The sequence below is a fragment of the Festucalex cinctus genome, chromosome 2 (genome assembly GCF_051991245.1).
Source record: "Festucalex cinctus isolate MCC-2025b chromosome 2, RoL_Fcin_1.0, whole genome shotgun sequence".
NCBI lineage: Eukaryota > Metazoa > Chordata > Actinopteri > Syngnathiformes > Syngnathidae > Festucalex > Festucalex cinctus.
The window spans coordinates 16084412-16109881 of record NC_135412.1 but is presented as its reverse complement, the minus strand read 5'-3'; the positions used below and the strand labels follow the sequence as shown (position 1 = coordinate 16109881).

The 25470-nt window shown below is 40.3% G+C and overlaps 3 protein-coding genes across 4 annotated transcripts in view; 2 read left to right on the top strand and 1 right to left on the bottom strand.

The window, feature by feature from the left end:
• The window catches only part of ttpal (tocopherol (alpha) transfer protein-like), a 28920-nt gene extending 22852 nt beyond the window's left edge, over positions 1–6068 (top strand). For both annotated transcript variants that reach the window (XM_077513271.1, XM_077513270.1), the window contains one exon: positions 5924–6068. The gene's annotated coding sequence lies outside the window, so the exon portion shown is untranslated. The remainder of the gene's footprint in view (positions 1–5923) is intronic.
• On the top strand, positions 5952–8954 carry pkig (protein kinase (cAMP-dependent, catalytic) inhibitor gamma). Its single transcript, XM_077513277.1, has 2 exons — positions 5952–6105; positions 8376–8954. Exons 1-2 carry the CDS (start codon positions 5952–5954, stop codon positions 8453–8455), a joined length of 234 nt encoding a protein of 77 aa, XP_077369403.1. The 3' UTR covers positions 8456–8954.
• A 1190-nt stretch (positions 8955–10144) lies between these two features.
• On the bottom strand, positions 10145–24746 carry ada (adenosine deaminase). Its single transcript, XM_077513266.1, has 11 exons — positions 24491–24746; positions 22404–22465; positions 21264–21386; positions 18886–19029; positions 18692–18807; positions 15968–16092; positions 15705–15776; positions 14389–14490; positions 13336–13403; positions 13124–13253; positions 10145–10899 (listed from the first exon to the last, which is right to left on the bottom strand). Exons 1-11 carry the CDS (start codon positions 24533–24535, stop codon positions 10795–10797), a joined length of 1092 nt encoding a protein of 363 aa, XP_077369392.1. The 5' UTR covers positions 24536–24746; the 3' UTR covers positions 10145–10794.
• Between the last annotated feature and the right edge of the window lie 724 nt (positions 24747–25470).

Genomic DNA, 25470 nt, shown 5'->3' with positions numbered 1-25470 from the left:
CTCAAAAAAAGAGAATGTGAATGTTGTTGTTACATCATTGAAATATGTTGAAAATATGCAGTGGTATAAGAAAAACTGTAGCGGTAAGTCGCTGTGTTGGTTCTGTGGGATATTGAACTGCTTCAGATGTGTTCATTGTTTCCCTGTGATTCTTGTAGTTAGGCAGGCCTTCTATAAATTTATCCCAGTAGCGGCCCTCGGGCACCGGCATCCTTTTTCCACACGAAAGTGACTCACTGTTGCTGTCAGTATTGAAATGCTGTTACAAGCTAATAGAAACTACTGCTAGCTTGTTTAAGAGCTTACAGATTGTCACCTTGTTCAACGACTGCAAATGTGTGTTTTGTGCTCATTTTGCTTTTTGTTTTCATCGAGTTGCTTGAAAGGCGAAAAGTTGGACTATTATGGGCTGAAGTAATGAAGACGTTCTGTTGTGCTCCTTTAAGTAATCACAACTTTATTAGACATAACTCTGGGATAAAAGGCTCCAGCGGGTTGCTAGTCAGCCTTGCGCTCTAATGGTTCCCCCCCCCAATTGACCAGGGTGGTTCAGACTTTTTTTTCTTTTTTTTTTTTTTTACTGCTGTTGTAAACCGTCATGCAATCAAGTTTGTTTTGATCGTTGTAGAAATTTCTGGTACATTGATGCCTTGAAATAGGAAAATACTCTTACCACAAATCATATTTCTACTTTGAAATGAAGCTCAATGGACAAACAAAAAAATTGTGTGACGGAAAATTCAAGTTTTAGTTGAACGCACTGCTGTCTGACAGCGCTCGTATTTCAAGTGTCCACTCACAACAAATCATTGCAATAAATTATCCGAATGACAGTTCGTATCCCGATAACCTCGTAAGTTTAGTCACTCGTATCAACAAGGCACCACTGTAGTCAATTTTTTCGTTCGGTTACAAATCCATCTGACATGCAATTTGTTAGACAAATCTTAACTAATTAAAATGTCATCTAGCGGTGCAACCATGAATCACTAAATTGATAACTAATCAATCAGTAATTTTTTTTTACACCCAATTAATTGTTTAGACACTTTGTTTAATTTAAAATTGACCAAGTCCTTGGAATTTCCTTCTCTTAACAGTAAATGTTCTCAGATGTATGTACAGTAGTTGTCCATGAAAGCAGACTAATTTTTATATGTGTTGAATCAAAATAAGACATTTCAAAACATAACAAACATACTTTGAAATGCAACGTTCTTCTTTTCAGACACATTACATTGCGGACCAAACCAGTAATTTAATCATAATTAATTTGTTTTCTGCACTGTCAATTGAAATTTTTGATAAAAGGACGGACAGACATTAACATGTTTTCTAAAATGGGATTAATCAATTAGACATTGATTTATAAAAATAATTGTTTGTTGCAGCCCTAATGTAATCTAATGAGTGACCTTTAAGGATATCTTTGTAAATTGATTTTATTCTTTTTTTCAATGAAGGTATGTGGTGGCAAATGGTGCAAGCACACACTAAAGCAGCAGGATATCTCTATCATAGTCATCATCGTTCCATGGAAAACTGCTAATGATCCCATGGTGGCATTTGATCCACATGAGCAGGCAAGGTGACTAATTGTCCACACGGGCGGCAATTAGGCAGCGACTCCCATCAACCACGAAGTAACTGGGCCAGTCGACTAGAAAAGATAAACAGCAGCGGAGAGCGCCTCAGCGCTGTTTTGGTTTGTGTCATCAAAGCCGTTGCCATAAACGAAACAAAGTCGAGTCAGGACAAACGATTTAGTCACGTGAGGATGATGTGGCAATCTTACTTCCTTTTCAGACAGGAAGTGCCATTCAGCGTTTGTTGAGTGGAAATGAAACTCGTGTCTGAGTCTCCATGTGTAATTTTGTCAGTTAGGCTCCTCCCGCTGCGAACAAGCTTGTCCTTGCCATCTGTGATGCTAACGCTAGCATTAATAGCTGCTGTGCTGCTGGGATGATTGTCAAGATGATCATATGTGGGCTGAAAAGATGGAAATGAGCGAGACATGAGTGAGAAACGCCTCCATCCCTGCTGAGTGAGGCCTGATGACCCATACAAGCTAGCATGGACACAAAAATGGATACCAGGCAGGGTTTTTTCTGGCTCAAATTGAGGCAGAGGTGGTATCACCCTGACTATGATGGGTGACTAGTACTCCCGATACAATTATCGGTATCCGCCGCCCTCCTGCAGCCATTTTACAATCAGGGACTAGAAATTTGAATTTATATGGATAAAAAGTTCACATTAATTTTTTGCCATTTTTAACTACAATCATTAAAAATTCATCCACAAGTACGTATTGAATTGCAAATATAGTCCAGCTTTGTTGTAACACACTATTATGTTTATTTATACTGTGTTTTTATGACTATGGCAATGGCTGGAGCGCACCACCTCTGCCTCGCAACCAGGAAATGGGCATGCACAACGGTTTCTCCATGATCTGTTTCTTCTTCGGTACATTAAAGTTTTGTTTTTTATTTTTTTTATTTTATTTTAGTTTTTATAAAAGAAACAAAAACGAAAGCTGTTTCTTCTTCCGTTGTTGCTGCAGGGCTTTCCGGTGTACTGGTGTTGATATAGCGCTTCCATAATAGTGCAACACAGCAACTCCAGTTAAACTATGTTCCTGCCGAGTGTTGTGTTGAGCGATTATCAGTGGGTCAGGCTGGAGGTGGGGAGCAAATTATATGGAGGTGGCTGCCTCTGAATTTTGTACGCAGGAAAAACCCTGCCCGGGGAGTTAACCTTTTGGGATGTAAAGTTTGTCTAAATGTCAGCATGCGATATTATTGCGATATGGACCTCACAATATTACATCATCACAATATTGTGGTGGGGTGGTTGATAAACAAGCTCAATATTGTATAAAAACTCTAATGTTAAAAAAAATCATGATGCTCAGGGGAAAAATATTGTTATAGAGGTATAGTGGTGTTAAACATATTGGCTGCGGGCAAGAAACGGCCCCATTGGGGTCCAATCTAGCTCATTGAGGTAGAACATATTAACTGCAATTTTTCAATAAATTGTGCTGATTTTGTCCAGTTGAGAGTAAACTGACAACCACTTATTGTAAAAATTTGTTGCTACTATGGATTTGATATCTGGTATTGATGCTCTTGTGAAGACTAAAATTTTTGCTTGAAGTATAATACAGCAAGCCCCTCCTTTCCCGAACGGTTCTGCCGAGTGATGTCCCAGGTTGATAATGTGAAGAATTCCCTTGAGTGAATCAAATTATCAATCTGGCTTGTGAGGTTACATCATTTGCAGTACGCGAGATCTGTGTGTAGGATTGGAGCATTCTTTCAAGTTGAAGTAGGAGTCTCGTTGGTTTTTGGTGGCCAGTTTTGGTCGTTTTAGTTTTTAGTAGTGTTAGTCATGTTCATGCTCTTTTGTTAAGTTTTGCATTGTAGTCTTATTTTAGTCGGAATTGTCCATGATTATTCTCGTGTTGTTTTAGTCAGATAGCTAATGACATTTTAGCAGAGGTGTCGAATCCAGGTGCAGGAAGTAAAAAAAAAAAAAAGTTTGCCACGGGTGCATCTACTCTAAAAGAGCTCATTCATTTGCCACTAGTGATGGTTGTGCGAATGCTTATCAAAATTGTAGCGTGTCACATGACAGTGCATCTACAGTGCTCGACCCTGGCAGCTTCCTTTTTGGCACAGTGCAGCAGAGAAAGAAAACAACTAACTGCATGGATGGTTTCATGTTACAAAGGGAATGTGAGCAAAGGCGTCTGGGAACGGACTGACCCCGGGTCAGTGTGTCGTAACCGCCTCATTTTTCATTCCTCCGTTAATGGGCGTTGCCCGTTCATCGCCGCTCGGCTGCCGAGTCACGGCTTGTTGCTCGTTTTATTGCAGTGACCAGCTGTGAAGCGGTCTGGGGTCACGCCTCCCTTTGGCTGCACGAGGACATCTTTGAGCCGCGTCGACGCGTATCTAAGGGGCAGGTGCTCTCGCAGCTGCCTCCCTCACATCTCCAAATGTGACCGACAGAAAGAAGCTTTATGGCAGAGGTTAACTCTCATCTTTCTTTTCTGGTTTGTTCTCATGTCTGTCGTATGGTAGTGCTTGACAGGATCGAGACCTGCTTTAAAGGGATTGCACCTCGTATTTTAAGCACTTTCAACAGTTAACTATAGGCATGTAATAATTAAATCTTGCCTTTTTTTCTGAAATATTAGGTGTTTTGCTGGTTAGTTTTCTAATGTGGAAGTGAAGTTCCCGGTTCAGTAAAACCCCACCTCTCCCCGTGTGATTGACGCGCCCCCGGCGAGCCCACTGAAGTCTGCTGTTGGAGGTCTGCGTTTGAGCACTCCTCTGGATGCAAGCCATCAATTCTTCAATAAACATTTAAAACAAAATGTCTCCTTGCCGTGAGAAATTGTGGAAGAGGAAAGGGAAGAAGGGAGAGGGGAGGAAGGAGGGGGGGGGGGGGGGGGGGAACCTGAGCTGGTCTCGAACCGTGGACTTGCTGCTTACGCCCAATTCACACTGACTGCGGAACGCACGTGGTGCGTTGTCCGTACAGCGGCTGTACAGACGCCGCAAGAATAGAACCCATTCAAGTCTCCGTGTCAATTCACACCAGCTGCAGTGCGGTGTGGATGCAGCGATGTGGAAGGTTTCCGCAAGCGTTCTATTTTTTTCCGGATTCCGCATGCGGATTGTCATGAAGCTGAAGTAATGGGCTCTTTGCACAGCTCGGCTACTTCCTGAACTGAATACCACGTTTTTGTTTCCTGTCTTTCATGAGTGGACAAACTGATTAATCCAGGTGTGTCTGGTCAATGTTGTTGTAGTTACTGAGATCAGTCACACCTGGATTAATCAGCTTGTCCACTCAGGAAAGACAGTAAATGAAGGACTGGTGTTGAGTTCAGGAAGTAGTGGATTTGTGCAAAGAGCCCATTACACAAGCCGGACAGGAAGTCGGGCGTAGGCGTCAAGGTAAATTCGGTATATTTCAAAAATAAAACTGTTTGTGAACTTGTTTTTTTGGGAGGGGCTAGCAAACATAGCATGATGAGTCAGACATTTACAAGACAAAAAACAAGCTCAGAATAAATTAAACCCGACAAAATAACACTATTTAAACATAAAACCTACTTACCCATGGTAGAAGAACCAAGTCCCACAAATAGGACTCTATATACACTGTTGTTATTGTGTGAACTCAACTCTCCAGTGTGAACCCACTTGTGGTCTGCCGGGCGCCGATTTCCGGACACGGACAGCTCACGCAACGCACGCGGTGTTGATTGTAGTCCGTGTGGATGCCGTACGGAAAACGCACCGCGTCCGTTCCGCAGACAGTGTGAATTGGGCGTTACAGAGCAAGCACACTAACCACTAGACTATTTGTTCAGTTAGGTTCAATAGTGCAAAAGTTTTACTTGTAGTTTACACAAGTGTCAGCTGGAACCTTTGTGGGATTTTTAAGGCAGCCCATTGTCATTGCACTTGGCACAAAATGTTTACTGATAAAGGCTACTTTTGTCACTACCCCATGGAAGTCTCAGAGGAAGTGGGCGTGCCTTTAGCCTGCGAGGGGTGCAGGGGTGTGTCAGCACCTTATGACATCATAAAGTGAGCACCCAGTCGTTTTCTCAGGTTGGGAGGGGCTGGTGCTTGGAGAGCAGCATGACCTAATATTTCGAATTGCTAAGAGGGAGGCGCTTGTGGGCCCGCTTGGTCCCGGTTTCAAACTCTTTCACTTCAGACAATGGATAGACGGGTGTCTCTTAAGAAGTTGATGTTGCAACAGGAAAGCTGATTCCAAAATAGACATATTGGAAATTCAGACAACAACATGACACAAATGTAGGCCTGTCACAAACAAATCTTTTTGCAATTGATTATCTTATTGATTATTCCCCCATTACGTTTGTGCCTGACAGGTGTAATGCGAGCGCTGGTCATGGACAGATGATGGACGTGGAGACGTCGTACTCGGACTTCATCAACTGTGATCGTACCGGCCGCAGGAACGCGGTGCCCGACATCGCGGGCGAGGGCAAAGCGGAGGCCAGCGCTAGTGACGTCGCCAAAGACTTGGCCGAGATGGAGTTAAAGGATGCAGGTCAGTGGTGCCGCATCGCAACCCGATTGATGAGCTGACAGGCGACGCCACCCAGTTCAACTGCGCAATTCGGCTACATCGCACAGTTTTCTACTGGCGCAACAATTACTCCTTCATTGGACAACTAATCGATGATCATTTCACAACTATAGCCATAATCGATGAATTATTGTGAGACCTTGCTTGTCTTAAAATGATCCAAATCCTCTGATTTGGCATTTTATAATCAGTCTGCTTTTGTGGAGCGGTGCAACTGGCCAACAGTCATTTTGGTGTCGAGAGATTTTCAAAGATTTTCAGATATTTTGATGTCACTGAATCCAAAAAATGACATTGCTTTTCCCGCTTTTTATTTTGGCTCTATTTGTTGGATATTATTTATTTATTTATTTATTTATTTTTTGCGTAAGTACTGAGAGATTGAATATGCAAGTTCTGACATTGGTAATTTTTTCTCTTTCTGTTTTTTCAAGCATGCCCAAGCAATATTTTCATATGATAAAAATGTTTTATGTGAAAGAACTCAGAAAATTAGACATTAGCAGTAAACAAAATGCAGAAACAGATGACATCAAAGGACACATTTTAGTAATGATAAAAGTAAATTTTGTAAACTGTCAAAGCAAATTAATTATCCATCAATAAATTGACAAAAATATCTATCTAGAATAACTAGAGCAAACTCAAAAGAACAAATGATATTTTCAAATTCAGCAATCCAAAATTACCTAGAAACTATTCAAATATCGTTTTCAATCTTTTCCAATGTTCTTGGACATTTGACAGAAGACATTTGCTTTTACTTTGGAAAACAATCATCAAAATATTGGCCTTTTTTTCTGACTTATGTTATGGCCCAAACCAGGAATTGAATCATAGTCAGTTTGTGCATTTTCTGCACAGTTAATTGAAAATTATGTGCTGTTTTTTTTTTTTTTAATCAAAATGTCCTTTTAATCTAATCGATAGATTAATTGATTTAGAAAATTGTTACTTGCAACTCTAAACAATATATTTACAACAGTATTTAGATGAATGTCAACTCAATGCAGCTGCGTAATTGGTGGCCGAGTGCTCGTCGACAAACACTGTTGATTAATTGCCTCGTCAAATGCCACCGGTGTTTGCCACAAAATAATTCAACTTCGTAAGACTTGTTAGCTTTGAAGGCAAGCCGTTTAAAAACATCATATTTCCTTAAAAGTCTGAATTAGCTGTCACACTCAGTAGTGTGAAGGTATCCTAAATATCTGTAGACACAAAGCTGCCAAGGCTGTGTGAAAACGTGTCTGCCATAAATCTTTCCTCCCCTCAGGTTGTGTGGCAGGAAGTCTCCCATTTGGATTTCCAAATGTCATCTTGTCACCAGAGGAAGTTGTATTTCCTTGTGCAGCTTCTCATTATTGTTTTCTCGTAAACCCGCAGAGCAAGTCTTTTTTTTTTTTTTTCTCCTTCCTGCAGCATTGAACGCCAAACTCCACATGGGCAGGGGTGACAAAATAGTTTTCATCATGGCCCGCATTGTATTTATGGTTTCCCTCAGGTGCTCATTGATGACAGTGAAAGTACAAATGCGCAATCGCTATTGGCACAATGGAAGGGAAAAAAATCCCTATTTGGTATGTGCCTTGATTTTGAGTTCACAGTCACATTGGGAATGAAATTCAAAACCAATTTGTTTGTTTGTTTGTGTGTTTGTTTGTTTGTTGGTGCAAATTATAACCTATGTAATAACATTAAACAAATACATCAGCAATAAAATCACAATACTTTGCACCCCATTTCTTCAACATTGATTCATCAAATCCTCTGAATCAATTCACCTCCTGGCCAAAACAAAAAATTATATTTGTATCTGTTTCCGTTTTGCAGCAATTAGCATTAGAATATAGCTAAGTTTCATCATTATTCACAAATCTGTGCAAAACACTGTGGAAAAGAGCTTGTTGCAACATGGCCATAGTTGATCTCTTATACTCTGCTGCTACCTGCTGGCTGTTTTTTTGTTTTTTGTTTTTTGTTTTTTTAAATTAATAAGAACTACCATTGCTTTAAGTCACCTCTTCAAGTCAGCGGCTGCATCAAAGCCTTCTTTCTGTATGCGTTAACATAAAAAAAAGCATAAAACTTATAAATACGTTTTTGGGACCATGGCAATATTTAAAATAGAACGTTTTTATACGTTTTTGGCAGCAAATGAGTGAATGTTATTTGGTCAGGCCGTACGAGCAACAACACAAACTGAGTTCTGTCCCATTTCCTTCCATCAGGCGAGCCCGTGGCATCTCCGCCCCCCGAGGCCGAGGGCTCCACCAGTCAAGACGCCCAAGGAGGTGGAGGCCCGTCCTAAGCAGCAGGTGGCGGGACAGAGTGGACGGAGACGGAGATGCAGACGCCGTCACTTGCTGACGGCTCGTTTGGAGCTTGGTCGGCACCAGTTGGATGAGATGACGTTAAGACGGCAACCGCCGGGAAGTCCGACTGCCGTTTGAGACGCTTCTCTTCTGCAACCAGACTCTGTTTAGTCCCGTCATATTCCCTATGGGACGTGGAGACAGAGAGACGTTGGATTTATGTGAAAACGTTTGAACGGTCCAAACAATTTCCAACCCAGTGATGGAGGGGGAACTCATAACCGTGTGTCATTTTCTTTCTGTATGTGTGCGTGTGTGTTTGTAACCCTCTTGACTTGTTTCCTTATCAAGTGTTGCACTCTTCCCAATATCCAACTTAATCTCCATTCAACTGTCATGTATGGACTCTGTATTTATTGCTAATTGTTCAGTGATAACTTTGTGATAGCGATTTTCTTTGTGTAATAAAAAAAAAAAAAAACTTACGAAGTCGGATTTCTGTTGCAGTTTTTGCTTTAATGGGAGTCCAATATAATATAATCAAATGACAAGTTCATTTCCTCTAGCAAAACTGTTTTGCTTGCGAATGAAGACAAATAACATGCAGTAGGCTTCACACGCAACAAGCAGGTTTGTCTTCAATGTGGCAGTCATAAATTAAAGTACTATTATCAAATACTTTATGGGTCATTTGCATACAATTTCATCCATGATGGTGAACACATACAGTACCAACCCCGAAAATCTATTTTACTTATACAGTACAAGTATTTAAATCCTTGGCAGTTATCATTTAAAAGGTCATTGTTAAAAATAAAAATAAAAATAAAAAAAAGATCTAAAGTAAAAAAATTCATACTTTATAATATAGTTTATTTGTTTTGGATAGGAATATTCCCCCCTCCTATTTTGTAATATGCCTTTTACATGAAACCAAACGTGAATGCATCGTTTAGTGTTTTCAGAGTTCCTTTCTTTTTAATTCTTTTAAAATTGGTCCATCTTTCTGACTGATCAAGCCGTCTTAACCATTAATGCCACTGGGGGGCGCCTAATTGTTGTTGCAATGCACAGCAGAGGGATCTGTCGACTAAAAGTGCCAGAATGTGGCAGACAGTTTATCCATCCATCCATTTTCTTGACTTCTTAATCCTCACAAGGGTCGCGGGGGGTGCTGGCGCCTATCTCAGCTGGCTCTGGGCAGTAGGCGGGGGACACCCTGGACTGATTGCCAGCCAATCGCAGGCAGCCAGTTTACCTTCATACAATAAAGCAGACCGCAAAATAGCTGTTTCCGAGCGATATGAATTTGTGGAATGTCGGAACTATGCATGTGTTGTAATGTAAATCACAATAAATAAATAAATAAAATAGGGATAGCATGTTGTTGAGACATTTATACATAAAGCCAAAGCGGCATTAAAAAAAAAAAAAAAGAAAGAAAGAAAAAGCTTTACAATTGCCATCACCGTTATGTGAAAATGACCCTAACCATTAAATATGTACACCACAATCAGTTAAGTGGTAAGACAAGTGAAATGTGGTCATAAATAAATTAATGGTGAAGATGACACAGCAATCTGTAAAGCTGTGGTAGCTTTTGTCTTTGTGTGTGTGTGTGCGGGTTGTTGTTTTTTTTTTTTTTTTTTGCCCCTTACCGTGAATGAAGACAGCATAACACAAAGTAGGCTGCGCACATAACAGCTTTATTGTGCTCAAAGGTGGCTTCTGTTGCATATTCAACGTGGCAGTCAGAAATGAAAATGCTTTCCATTAGCGGAATATATGTTTATAAATAAATATATACCACACAAGATGTTGCGCTTTAATTGTGAAACGTGGATGACAATAGTTCGCCACCTAGTGTTCAACAGTAAGACTTTTCATTTTGTACTTTCTCTACCTGATTAAAAAAAGAAATAAAATCCTGTTGAGTTGAAGCTATTTGGTTCGGATCCCTTCAACTCCCCTTTCACAGTGAATGGTGTCTCCCACACTGCACCGCTTCCCACGTTGCAGTCGTCATAGCAACGTGGTGAATACATTTGGAACGGCCCATTGTTTCTGTACAACATCCAGAGCTGAGTAATCGTGTCACGTCATGTAAACGCGTGCGTGCATAGTTTGCAAATACTGCACAACAACACTGGTGTATTAAAAAAAAATAATAAAATAAAATCTGCACCTTTTTTCAGCAGCAGCATAACCTGCATCACGTCTGTAAAGTGAGGTAAGAACATCGTACACACTTGAGGTGGTTGCGGTGATGTGAAGAAGATTAAGACATTCTCGTGTGTCGGCTGTAGAGGTCAAGGTTCTATGGCAGCTGGCAGATTCAGAAGGCCGTGCTCTGGATCATTCCATAAGCTTTGTACAGTATACCCAATAGTTGGCTCTTCTCCACCTCAGGTAAGAAGCAAGACTCCGCCGAACAGATGTTCTACAAAACCACACAACACATACTTACTTTACCGTGTGCACTTTCACAATACAAACTGTCCTCACTTCAGCAAAAAGCAGACCAAACTGAAATGTGTGTAAGGAAACATTTTTTTTTTCTTATTCTACACCTTCTACAAAAAGGTTAGTCAGATCAATCGACTTTCAAAATAGGTCGACTGTAAATGTCTGCCTTGAAGCTCCGCGGGAAGCATTTTTGCGCTGCCGTCCATGTTTCTACATGGATGTTTTTGTACACGCACACAGTGGACAGGAAGTTATTGAGCCTGTTACAGCTAACTGATCTGTATGTATGACTGGATAGCCGATAGCCCCATACAGTCCCGTGCAAGCCGTTGAAGCGACAGGGCAGCCATCTTGCTCCTCACATCTCACGAGCAGACTACTGTGTAAACTACCGGTATATGGTATACTACAGATTAGATTTATACAACTCGTTGGCAGTTAGTACCCTTCCAGCTGACGTCACTGCTTAGCTTCCACTGCGCCTCCCGGAGGGCAAGACTCCCATAACAAATGAATGTAGAGAGCTTGATTTTCGGCGAGCGTTTTTGTTAAAAAGTGGGAAATATGTCATCACAAAAAACGTCGTGAGTAGGATAGCTACTACATGACCATGATTCACTGAAACCAGTCGTTTGGAGCCACTAGCTACAAAAAATCGAGTTTGTTGGAGGGTGAAGTGGAAGTGGAAGCTTAAGGTATGTTGTTATTGGTTGAAACAGTACATCAATCACTACTTTCATGGTGGTTAAATCGTTTGTGTCCGGATATACTCGTCTTGCTGTATATCGAAGTCTTTGAGCTATCTTAGCTTGCTAGCTGCTAACAACCCACATTTACTACACATTCCTCAGCAGAAATCAAGCCCGAGTTAGTGTTAATTGTGATAATCGTGTTAAATCGTTAACTTTGTGTTCATAATTACTTGAATACTTATGCAAAAACAGTATGAATGATTGTTTCACTAAAGATAATATGGCACATTCATCACGTCTGCCTCGAATTTACAATCAGAGGTTAATGTTATGACCAGCTGTATATGAAAAAGAGAAAAAAATACCTGATATCAAATACTGAGCATATCCTCATACTTTTTTTTTGGGTGCAAAGCAGTTGCGTCGGAGTTTCACGCTAACCACCGTGCTTGTCTTTCACTCCTCACTGTCTTCCGTCTGGTTTAGAATCTCTGCCGGCAGCCGAAAGAATGACCTCATCTCTCTTTGAGCCATTTCAGCATCCGTCGGCCGCGCACAAGTTCACCATAGCATTGGTCGCTGATTTATCAACTGTTTGATCTGTTTTCTAGCTCACACTGATTGTTTTCTACTTCACTTGTATTGGCGCCCTGCACTCCACCGCAAGGGGCGCACTTAAACGTGACATCACACTAGAAGGGGGGTCGGTAGGGCTGGGAGTTTGTGGAGGGGTGGTTACTATTTTTTAACAAGTTAAAAAAATTAACAGGTGGACGGTATGTGCTTCTTCGAAGACCTCCTTTTTCTTTTATCGCTCATTTCCTTCGACCCCAATATTAGATTTGGCGGAGGCATCTTTTGTTGGATTACAGTATATATACAAGTTTCCACCTGTAAACATTATTAAGCATATGATTTATACATGTATTTAAGGCAAGTTGTAAAACATCTGAAGTCCTCTTTGTTTATGTATAACAAATTTAAAACATAAATCATTCTGTTTCTACTAAGTACTGTCTCAAATATTCTCAAATTTCGATACTATTAATATATAGAATGCTGAGAAACGTTTCTTGGGAGGAGCGATATAGCGGCCTCGCCGCTTCAAAAGTCTTGGCCTATTGGCTATCCTGTCATATATTCAGATCAGTGAGGCAGCTTCATTTGTTTACTCATTGTTGAAGCGAGTGACTTTTAAAGACACTATTACATATGTAATGCAGATATGATGTATGTGTGAAATAAATGGTGGTTAGTGTTTGTTTACGTTAAATGATAATCGCTACTGTGCTAATGCTAATCGTGATTGCTAACCATTTAGCATCGGATAAATCCTTCCACATTTTTTGACCATTCCAACTTACATCTATTCTGTAAATTCACGCCTTCTCGGCTTGCATCGTTCTCGTTATTTGACATTTCAATCATTCAGCTCATTCGATTTTCAAATTGCCAAAAAAGTCCCACTTTTTGGTGAGATTGGAATTGGAATTCAAACAGCCTCACCAGCCTCATGAATTCCTCCTGGGTGAAGCCCATGTGCTCGTACGCCACCGAGTAGTCCAGCTGCAGGCTGGAATCGAAGATCAGTGGGTCGTCCGTATTCAGCGAGTAGTTGGCTTTGTCCTTCCTGAACCTGCACACACAAACGTAAACACGCGTTAACGCGCACACACCAGCGCTTGTCAGCCGTGTCGGCGAATGAGAGGCGAGCTCACGTGACGACGGGGTGTTTGCTGAAGTCGGCGTCGCAGGCGCCCGTCAGCTTGCTGGAGATCGGACACACCTGGAGGGCAGCCATTCAGGACACAATTAACCTTGAGGCCCTGCTACATGTTTCACTCATAGACTAGTGATATCATCATACATTAGACTTATATTTTATACAAATGACTTTCTGTGAAAATAGTGAGTCTGGTTGGAATGGCTGCTTCAACCAAAGAATGACATGGCAAGGATTTTGAAAATCGGATGATGGGTTCTGGAAAAATTACGTTCTTTGTGTGGGATCTTTTCAGGGAGTGTTTTTGTGTGATATCGCCACTAGAAAATGTTTAAAACAAACAAACAAACAAAAACAGACTTAACGTGATTGGTCTCCTACTCATGGAAACTCTTCTCTGATTGGCTGACAAGGTTTCCCGTTTAAAATATCGCAACAATCAGCTCGTACGGGCTGAAAATTACGAGGACTTCTCAAAGTTGATGTTTCAAATGGCGTATCATTAAATTGCTTACAAATATTTTAATATCACTGAAGTCATTACGAAAGTATTTTTTTAAACAGGAAATACTAATAAAGATTACTTCTTATCTCAATTCTTATTTACCACTGGGATAGCAGCTTATTTTCTTTTGCTGATCTCCTTTATCTTATCTTCATTTCTAGTTTCACATGTAATGAAATGAGTTTCAATACATTAGTCATTTATCACCAATTTTAATGCCTACTTATTCTCCATCTAACCTGTTGATATATGGTAATTAATGTGTGCTCGACATTCCATGACGTGGGCACAAAATACAAATGAAAAGTAAGGCGAGTTCTGGAAGAGCATATTCAGTGACACTTTTCTGCAAACCGGAAGGTAGAAGAGGATGTCATGCGCTTATGTAATATTCATATTGGGGCCACAATTTCTCACATCATCTATGGGGCTCTGTGTGATTATTGTGGAGTTGTGCCAATACAAACAAACTAAAAATTGGGACTTCAACAACAAAAGCATGACAAATGCAGTTAATCCTGTTCATTTTGGAGCTGCGCTCACCTCAAAGTGCATGTTTTGAGCCAGGAGTTGCGCGTAAAGCCCTCGGTCCTCCAGGGTCCTGTACCCGTGACCCACGCGTTCCGCCTTCAGCACCTCCACGGCCTGAAAGGTCAGACGAGACCAATCGCAAAGTCTTTTGAGTCTTTATTTGAGGGAGGAAGATGAAGAATATGTGGATTCATGCTTTTCTTCAAGTTTTGCCCATGCTAGCTTCATGCTAGCACATAATGGGAAATGCCTTATACAGGCTAATGGTAACAATACTCAAGCCAGGCATATATTCTTTAACACCCCCCCCCCCAAAAAAAAAAAGCTACTGATTCTTGTTGTGACTATAACTGTATTATACTGTCCCCCTGTTGGGTACACCAAAATGAGCAACAGCACATATGATACACAAACTGATCAATTATTCATGTTCCGTTTCATTAAGTCTTTGCTCTTATGAAGAAATGTTTTTTTTTTGTTTTTTCAGGGAGGCCAGAATTGATTAATGGCCCTTGAATTCATTTCACTGGATAAAGACGATTTGACATATGAGTATTTTGATTTATGTGTGCGTTGTCACGGAACAAATTAAACTTGTATCTCAACTTCAAGGCAGTGCAGTATCTCATACAACAGCGGAACAGCTCTGTGTTCAATTAATCAGACTCACATTTAATATTAAGTCAAGCTGGGAGTAAATTGTGACGAGCGCCTCATCATTTTAGTAAATGGTAAACTCCCCCCTGTCGCGGGTTCGCTGCGATACTGTGGAATGTTTTTGTACAGTTTATGTAACGAGTCTCTTTGGTCTCCTGTTCATTTTTGGTGTAATTCCACTGTCAGCCACTACATGGCGGCGCATTATTCTGTTTGCCACTTTGTGCATATGAAAGAAAAAGAAGCGTGAAAACAGGAAGTATTGTAAGCTCGGCCAAGTTTTTGCTGAAGATTCATTATTAAATCCTCTTCAATCCTGCTTTTTATGCCAACAGAAAGCAACACCTCTAAGTTAAATTTATAAAATACGTCTTTGGCTAAATTATGCATGTTGTCAGACAGTAAGTTTTGTTTTTTCTTCAACATTTTTGTTGTCCGTTGCTCATGCTTTCTTTGAATTGATTAGGTGTTTAAATGTGTTTATATGCTTTTAAAAGTGTGTTTAAGGCCCTTAAAAATAAGCCCCGTAAATGCTATAAAACAAAAATACCTTGGCAGTATTTGTGATATTTTTATCATGTAAAAATATGTGGAGTGTTCAGCTGAAAGTGTGAAACATTCTTCCACCTCTGTCAGGAATGTGTCACTGTGGTGACCGTCCAATGGCGTACCTCCCTCACCACACAGGCCGCGCCCACCTCGCCCGCGTGAACTGTCCGGTGGATCTCGCAGCGCACTGCTTCCTGCCAAGGGAATCCAACGCGTCAGCAAAAAACACTCACCTGTTCAATTATCAACATCCATTCAACTATACTGCATTTAAACTTAACCAAAATGTGCTAAGTTAGTTAAGTTAAGTGAGCTCATCCCAAAACTAAACGGAATTCAAGTAGCAATCGGAATGACGTCCTGTTTGCGAGAGTGTCCGTCTAACCTGGTAGGCTCTCAGGTGTCCCGGGTAGGCCTCGCAGTTGAGCGCTTCGTCGCCCGCCAGGTCGATGGCCACCACTCCCTCGTGGCGATATTTCTTACACAGCTCCACCACTTCTGCCGACCAGCCTGCACAATTCAAAATGGACGCACGTTGCCTTCCAAACAGAAGAACTGCCATTGTATTATAAACACAAACAAATGTTTTAGCTCTTTGTTGACAGCAAAGAAATTGAATTCCACATCATGACAGTATGAGTACAATCCCATCCTTTGTATACAAACATGTTGCATTATGCATATGATGCATTATGGACATTCCAGAATTGGAGCATAATTTTCAACATTTTTGAAGAATGAAACATGTATTTGTATTTTTTTGTTATTTATAAACCATCATCTAATTTTATTTGTCCAGCCCCACCATCAACAATACACTTTTTGTGGATTTTTTTGTGTTTGGCGCATCACTAATATTCATTATTCATATACCAAACAGTGGTATAACGCATATTCGCAGTTTTCAGGACTCAGTGATTCAACTATTCTTGGATTTTTGCCAAATATGTTTGAATATTTACTTACTTTTAAAAATATATATATATATATATATATATATATTTTTTTTTTTTTTTTGAGGGGGGCACAGTTGGCAACATAGATTTTTAATTGTTTCTCACATTTTTCAAATATATATTTTTTTAAATTTAAGTTTTGTTTCTTTTGCCGTCTCCAATTTTCAACTAGATGTCAGTTATATGTGGTTTTTCGTAATTCATGGGTCGGTCCGGTTCCTATGCCCGCTACACTGTATTTAAAAAAAATATTGCTGAATAAATCCTTCACAATTAAATTGGATTCAAATGTTAATTCTAATTACAGTAACTGGGCAGTAAAAACAAAAACCTAAACAAAAAACATTGTGAGAGTTTTTTCTGTCGAGTACATGCTAGCTGTGTTAGCTGCTATGCTAACTGGACAATAACAACTTTAGCTACAGCATGTGATATTCTGATAATATGCGCAACAGCCAGGGTTTCAATGATTTGCAAGCTGAAAACTGAAAAAAAAAAAAAGACTTGTCTCTCATTTTTGCTAAGTCATGTAGTTCACTTTCTCTTCCTCTAGACGGCTAGATGTGCCTGGTAAAGCCAAATGTGGCATTTTAAACCTTCACAAATCACATTTACTGCTCCATTTTGTATGTTTGTGATTTGTGCCTGGATGACTTGACATTTCATGCGGGGACGAATGACCCGACCAGTATGCTGCGCAAAGCCACAGGGACGCTTTCTAATGACAAAACAAGATATCCTGCCTGTGAGTGTGAAATAAAAAGAACTGGACAGACAGGAAGCTGCAGCTGCAGGAATTAAAAACAAAAAAAAGTACACATTGACTTTGCAACCACGTGAACTGGTGCTCACATTTCTCTAAAATAACAGATCAGAGTGTCCCCAATGAAAAGCCCTGACATTTCAGTTTTGTCACCACGCCTTCGAGTCGTCTTTAGCCTCCTCAAGGAACTGGAGCGATTACTTTTTACATTTACTCATTAAACATGAGTAGTTTTTACTCCTAAATTTGTAAACACATGCAATAGAATAGTACACATGAATATAGTTTTATTTTTGTACTACTATAGGGGAAAATGTCAAAACTTTGTCATATTTTAAATGTGCATACCTTCTCTAGCATCTGCTGTTTACTTAGAATAGTGGTATCCAAACTATGGCCCGGGGTCCATTACTGGCCTGCCAACCATTTTTTAGCGGCCCGCGGCATATGATAAAAAACTATTTGTACAGCTGGTGGAGACTACCACTACTAATATTTAATTCATTTTAGATTTTCTATGAAAAGATACAATTGAACTATTTACAAGAAAAAATGGAACATTTATCTTCGTAACACTGAGGTGAATAGTTGGTAAATTCATTTTTAGATGCAAAAAATGTTTCTCCGAATTGTGAACCTATTAGATTAATTAACTAACTGCTTTAAAAATGTTGTTTCAAATATTTATCTGATCTCATTTTACAATATATGTTTTCAAACTAACTGTAATATATAAACAATAGACAATTACTTGACAGATTATGGCACAATTTAATGAACTAAAGTTGAAAATTTTTAAAGCGGCCTTCGCATCCTTCGATTTTTCTGGATGTGGCCCTCAGAGGAAAAAGTTTGGACATCCCTGACTTAGAGGAATTCAAGTCAAAAACTTTCTTGACAAGAATATGTTCTATGCGCCCCCACTAGTCTAAACACGGTATTCTAACGAATATTGATTGCATTTGGGGAATATGAATCGAGCTGTCGTTTTTGTCCATCTCAGGGGCGGCCATTTTGACACTTGCTGTCGACTGAAAATGACATCACATCAGTGGGCGGGCTCAGTTTGTGAACATCACGTGACCAAACTCCGAAAAAGCTGAGCCGTGATTGGTCATTGCCTGAGTGATTTTTTTAAATTTTATTTAATTTTTTTGATATAATGCACATTATACGTGAGAAATTACGAACATTTTGTTCCACTTTAAAAACTTGAGTTGAATCAGTACTTTTACCTTACCAGATGATACTTTTTTTATACTCTTAAGTATCTTTACTTGCACTTAAGTACAGAGTGTGAGTGTTTTTGAAATGTTCTCCTGCTTGTTATCTGACGGTCTTTGGAGAAGCTTATCTCACAAGGCAGTTTGGAGCGTGAGCAGTTGATTACTTGGCATGTGGCGCATGCAGCAGAGAATGGACCTGACTTTGATACGGAAGGCCCTCTCCCCCTCTCTGAGGCCCTCGTTGACCAGTCGGACCACCTCGTCCGGACTCAGGTTACCCCTGGATGCGACAAGTAAACATCTGTGAGATCAAGGCGAGCACGTGCGCGTTGTTGACGGAAGTAAGGCCGTAACGTACTCTGTCTGGTGCCACGGGATGGGATCCACGTCACAGTTGGCCAGAAGGTGCGGACTGTATCGGACCTCCGCGTAAATCACGCCTTCCTTCGCTTTGTCCTCCACAAACTCGTAGGCGATCCTCTTTATGGCATCTCGGTCGCCACTGGGATGAAATAAAAAAAAGAAAGAAAAACACGCTTAACGACTTTGGCCTTGGGTGCCGCTGATAATCGTTATCGCCGTGACTCAAGCCAAAGCGTGCGCTTCTGCTGATGCCTCATGTGAACTACCGATCAGCAATCATTCGTCAAATATTCACTCATTTTGAATGGAATGGCTGCAACATGTTCCAAAAAAAGTTGGGACAGAGGTTAAGAAAGTGGCGGAAAAAAAACAAGTGCTGAAAAAAACAAGTGAACAGCCTCATTGGAAAGAGGTGATGTCATGATTGGCGATAAAAAGGAGCATCTCCAAAGGATGTAAATTTACATACAATTACGTAACAATTTCATCATTTACATATCATCAAAAGATTCTGAAGATCCGGGGAAACCTTGGACATAAAAAGCCGGGGCCGAAAACAAACGCGGAATGCCCGTGACCGTCAATCACTCAGGGACTGCAATGAAAACCAACATCTTCGAGTAAACGACGTCGCCAGGTAAGCTCAAGAATACTTCTGAATATTTTGTCGCTACAAAAACGAATTCAAGTTAAGGGAACACAAGACCTGTGAAAAACTCACCAGCCATTCTGTAAAGTGGTTAATTTCAACTCGTCCCTGAAAAAAATTGGCAATTGATGTTGACCGATTATGATTTTATCCCACTTTTTATGAATATTTTTGCATTAAGTACTGTATCGGCCATTTAGGATGGCAGAATGCCGAAGCATTCCCACATATGTTATTGTGATTTTATTCTCCACACTTTTTTGACAACAAATCTCGCATGATACTTCCAATTTACACTTTTCAAATAGCTTCAAAAATTGATGCCTCCCGGGGTATATATCGTCTGATACCACATTACTTACAGTATTTGCACAATGTAACGTTTAATAATAAACTTGTCCCCATTCATTTTCAATAGGACAGACGAACTTTTCTAAGTATCACTTTCCATGCCCACTTCCATACATATAACATCATCTGATACTGCTCGGTGGCACAGTTGGTAAAGTGCAATGTCCAGTAACCAGGAGGTCATCATTTCATAATATCCATCCATCCGTTTTCTTAACCGCTTACTCCTCACAAGGGTCGCAGATTTCATATGTCTCTCAATTTACTTTATAAGCATGCCACATGCATTCAAATCTTAACCTTCAGCTATTAGCATTTAGCTTTCAGCATTCCCACGCAATTTCTCCAAAAATTGCACTTAGTCTAGTTTATATTGTTAGAGAGATTGTTGTCATGTGAAATATTCGGCATTCGTCTCGTTTATTTCTGAGGAGAACTGCAGCTCACGCGTGCTCGACTCTCTCTCTCTTTGGTCTGCGGCGGTGTCACATGACCGAGTCCGTGCGACGCAGCTTCCAGCATTTGCGTTGAAAGCCGACTGTTGTCCAAACGACGCTTGCACGTTGTATGCGCTCCACGCGGCTGTTGTGTTCCATACATTGTCACAAACGCGCAAAGTCCCATTCGAGGGAGCGTCTCGCCATTGTCGCAGCTTCCACACCCATCCTATAGAGATGGGCTTTGGTTGCCATGGTGACGGAATTACGCACGAGCTGCATATCATTTGATAGGAAGCGCACGCTTTCCCCTCCACGACACGTGTGCGATAACCAAGCCTGCGTGAGTGAACTTTCACCCTCCTTGAAGCTGTGAACTCTTCAACAGTGACAAATCACCGTCATTAAGCATGAAGAAACTTTCCAAGGGAATGAATGAATGATGAATCATAAGAAAAGGTTAATGTATTCATTATAAATAATAAACGCTGTACCTATACAGTACACAATTCACCTTTCCACAATAGTAGAATATACCCAGTATTTTTCTCTTCCTATTTTATGTATTCAAACTATTTATCCAAACTATTTATTAAGTTAATATTCTTGCCGTTTGACAGCTCGTCCATTCAAATTTGATCTTAAAAGGACAACACAACAATCTTTTCAATTCGAGTTGACTTTCCTGCTTATGAATGTGCTGGGCAAGGTTGTGCAATGTGTGCAAATGTGGAAACAGCAATAAGGTTGAACTAATTATCCGCACTATAGAATCACCTTTCTCAAAATTTCCCCCCTAGATGTGGTGGTGGCCAACTCCGGCTGCCTCGTAGCTCCGCCCCATGCCCCCGACGATGTATATTCAAGTTCCCGATGTTGAGTTTTGTCAAGTCATTTATTTGCATTGTGAGTGGTGTGAGGAACGCAAGCACTCACGCGATAACGTGCATGTACTCGGCAAACTTGCCCAGGAACTCGGTGAGCGTGGCCGGCTTGCGGAGAACGATGAGGCGCCTCAGCTCCTCCGCCGTGTCGGCCGGCAGACGGATGCCGCGTCTCCTGCCACCGCAAACAAAAATAAACACTTAAGAAAGTTCCCTCAAATGGAACTTTACAGACTTTGTGGGTTATTTCTTCCATACTATTTGTTATGATAATGCGTATCGTAGTATCGTGGCATTAAAAATTCTTGAAAAATTAGCGACAGGAAAAATCTGATTGCGTGAGCATGTCATGGATTTTCCTGATGGCGGATTATTTCCGAACCACTGGTGATTCAGACCAATCACAGAGCGACATTGTGTTTGGGGGCGGGACATGCAACTGTGACGAAACCAGGAAGCCATCGCCGACGCAGGGGCTAACAAACAAACCTAACATGGACGACTCGGACGCTACAATTAATTTTGTTCTTGCGGAATTTCTTGTTGAATGTTGAACAGCGAGAGGCGCTTCGTGCATTTCTAGCTGGTAAGATGTTCGTGCCCCCCCCCTCGGTAAGAACGAAGACGAAATTTTCACCCACGGCTGTGATTGGTTAAAACAGACGTGTAGAATGATGCAACGTCCAATCAGCTCGAATTATTGTACAGAATGTCCCGCCTTTCCCGAGCAAATGACCGTGGAGAGGTACCAGATGGATATTGCGGCGAACTCCCTTGAGTGAAGCGCAATATCAATCTGGCTATTGCCAGGTTAGAATATGCCACCAATAAGTATTCCATTTTCCACAAAAAACATGATTTGGTATACCCCCCAATAAAAGTATGTAATAGTTTTAAAAATAGTTTTTAAAGTTAGATTTTTAACCACAAAAAAATCTTGGGTGACTTTTTTTCTTGTAATATTACAAATTGACATTGTTTTTGGTAATATTTAGGCCTTTTACATTAGTGTATCTCAATATTTCTTTTTCTAGTGGTCCTTGGAGAGACAGATTTTTGGGGGTGGGGTGGTACTTAGGGTAAAAAGTTTGAGGATATGATAGAGCGATGATGTTACCATATACAAGTTACACGACCTAACATGCAAGGCTTCCTTCGTTAACAATGACATTTAGGGTTTTAAATTACTGACCGAGCGACATCAAGAATTGTTTGCACTCGGATGGCTCCATCGAGGTGCACGTGCAGCTCCACCTGTGGGTAAAGCGGACACTTTATTAATAACAAATATTCCGTCAGACAATTGGGTGAAAAAAAAGATGAGTGCAGCATCTGAGTTGTCGTTTATCCAAAGACTCTTCAGCAGCCTGAAGGAGGGGTCAAAGTTCACACTCAAATATACATAACATCAAGTTTTTTGTTTTTTTTTTTTCCTGTGGCCACAATATGTTACTAATTTGTGGCCATGGAAATTATATAACATGCATGAAATAGTCATTACCCATGAAATCGGACCCATACTGCACAAAATATTAATTGGTGGCAACAAAATATGTATAACATGTGCATGAAATATTCATTCGTGACGGCGGAATAGTTTTACCGTGTACATGAAAGTACTAACATGTGCTCATTAAATACTAATTTGGAGCAAAAATAATAATAATAATAAAAATTATAATAATGTACATGGAAAATCCTAATGTGCATGTGTAATATTATTCCCATAAATAACTTTCCCATAAAAAAAAGGATATCAAGCCCTCCCATCCGGCACTTATCCTCATGAGGGTCCCACATGCAGTGTAGGCCTGTTCCTCATATTTTGTCCCACGTGCAGCGCAGTCTTGACAGCAGCCATGAGCCCATCCAGTAATCGGATGACAGCATGAAGGATGCATGCTGACCCAACGGCTAATTCACATTTAATGAGTTTAAACCTGCCAGCCGTGCTGCCTTGTCATTTTACAATTAGACAGGCTCGCTCGCTTGCTGTCGCTTTCATTTCCTGTCACCGTATCTACAACAAACCACTGAGCATGCACACACACACACACACCTCAAAGGTTATGTGGAGTGGACGATTTATAGCCTCGGTGACCATGAACGTTACAATTGGACTTTTTGCCCGTCATATCTGATGTCACTTTTACAAATTACACAACATGAATGGAATATATTACACAAATGTACACATTTTCTGCTATTTGACCTTTGTTTATCACAGTAGTTGTCAACAGTTGTCACTATAGGACTTTTTCTTATTGTTGTCAAGTTACAAACCCACTTAGAGAAGATAAATAATGAAAATGTAGTATTCAAATGTAGCTTAGCAAAACGTTAAATATGTAAACACGGGAATAAACAGTTCAATCGAATCAAATCATTTGTTGATTTTTTTTTTTTTGCCAATTAATCATTGAATCAGATGGGGTTGACAGTGCCCCAAACAAAAAAAACGTGAATTGATCATGGTTTGGTCTGCACATCTGTCAGAAAATCAGCAAAAACATTGACCACTGTTTTTCAAAATAAAAGATAATGTTTGCAAACCTCTAAAACACGCACACAAAATAATTGTCTGCTTTCATGGCTGAGAACATAAACTGGAGAATATTTCCTGTTGAGGTTAAAATAAGAGGATTTGGAGATTTTCAATGAAAGTCTTGAAATGAGTGATCAATTATCAAACTTGTTGATTAGTTATCTATGAATCAATTCTAAACTCTGCATCCTTACATGTTTATGGGACCATTGAGAACTATGAACGTGAACACTTGTCACCACAATTGCACGAAATATGTCCACAAAATTTCCCTCAATTAGCACTGAGCCCTTATTTTTAGCCCAACGAATTAGTGACGCATTCCTGTCAAAGTAATCTTATTCGGAGCGTTACGAACGTTAAATATTTCATTTTGTGTGTGTGTGTGGGGGGGGGGGGGGGGTCATCCATAATTTGTATGCAAGTCGACTCGTCCAAAATATTTGTTAGTATTGGGATCATAAAACTAAGCCTGTTAACCAGAAATATAAAAGAATCCAATAGAGAGAAAGACAAAAAAAAAAGTAACCCGTACGTCGGTCGTGCATTATTATTTTTTTGATCCACTAGGAGTCTCACTTATAAATAAAGATGACTTGTCTTGACTATTTACAGAGCAGCGAACATTTCGCTTCTCCGGACTATCTTCTCGTCGTGCGTAAGAAAAGTGCGACTAAATCACGTCGCCTTCCGCGTTCGGACGTCAGCGAAGCGCGACTGCCGGACGTACGTACCTTGGGCTTGGCGAAGACATCCTGCCGGCTGCGGGGTTCAGACATGCTGGTGGAGTGTGACGCGGGGCTGCTTGTGGAGCGGACGGACACCGCGTGCTGCCACACTCGCCAATATAAGCGCGCGTGCACACACAGACACGCGCACGCAAGACCCGCCTTTGTAACAGGAACAACGGCGCTGCACAGTGCACACTACTACTGCATACTACTACGCTAGTGTGGGCCGTTTCAGCATGACGTCCACTACTTCCGGTTGGCAAAATTACACTAGTCAGCAAAGCCCACGTCAGAGCGATTAACAAAACAGGTCAAGTAGCTTGAGGGAGTATTTAAAAGAAAGAAGACGTGTGAGGGAAATTGCACAAAAATTAGATAAAAACTGATAAAAACAAGACAGATGTCAACTCTGTTCTGTTTATGTATGCCAGAATTGTTCTTCCGATAATGAGCGAAGAGTGTGATTAGAAAATTATCAAATAGAAATTAGTTGGCCGGCTTTTGTGTCATAGTTTAAAAATAGATTTTCCAGTTGTTCGAACTAAAGTATGACCACATCAGGACTGGTTTAAATTTCATGATGAACCATCCATCCATTAAACAAAATGCTTTATTTATTTATTTTAAATTCAATTTAATCTCAAATTTCCATTTTAAGGGAAGCAAAACTGACATTTCAGGCTGAGAGCTATAACTTATATGCAGGCAGTTCTTAAGGACTTTAATCTATTTCATAATATTTTATTTATGTTAAAGTTTGCTCAATGACTATGGTAAATGTTCAAGATCAATGATAAACAATTTCTCTGTCTGTAAACAACAAAACAAAAAAAAACAAAAAAAAAACAGGAAAACAGTAATAATTTGTCCTTGATTTCTTTTAGTTGCAAAATCCAATGTGACATCTTGCCCCATATAGTGTGACAACTTATCCATTGGTGAGGCAACATGTCACATGTTCACGGCCTCTATTTGATGGCTTA

Bases quoted from the DNA above. Each gene is read 5' to 3' on its own strand.
- pkig (XM_077513277.1), top strand. From the start codon at position 5,952: ATGATGGACGTGGAGACGTCGTACTCGGACTTCATCAACTGTGATCGT. The intron at 6,106-8,375 runs GTCAGTGGTGCC...TCCTTCCATCAG, and splicing joins GATGGAGTTAAAGGATGCAG to GCGAGCCCGTGGCATCTCCG.
- ada (XM_077513266.1), bottom strand. From the start codon at position 24,535: ATGTCTGAACCCCGCAGCCGGCAGGATGTCTTCGCCAAGCCCAAG. The intron at 14,491-15,704 runs GTACGCCATTGG...CTGACCTTTCAG, and splicing joins CGGCCTGTGTGGTGAGGGAG to GCCGTGGAGGTGCTGAAGGC. The intron at 13,404-14,388 runs GTGAGCGCAGCT...GCTGCCCTCCAG, and splicing joins CTCAAAACATGCACTTTGAG to GTGTGTCCGATCTCCAGCAA.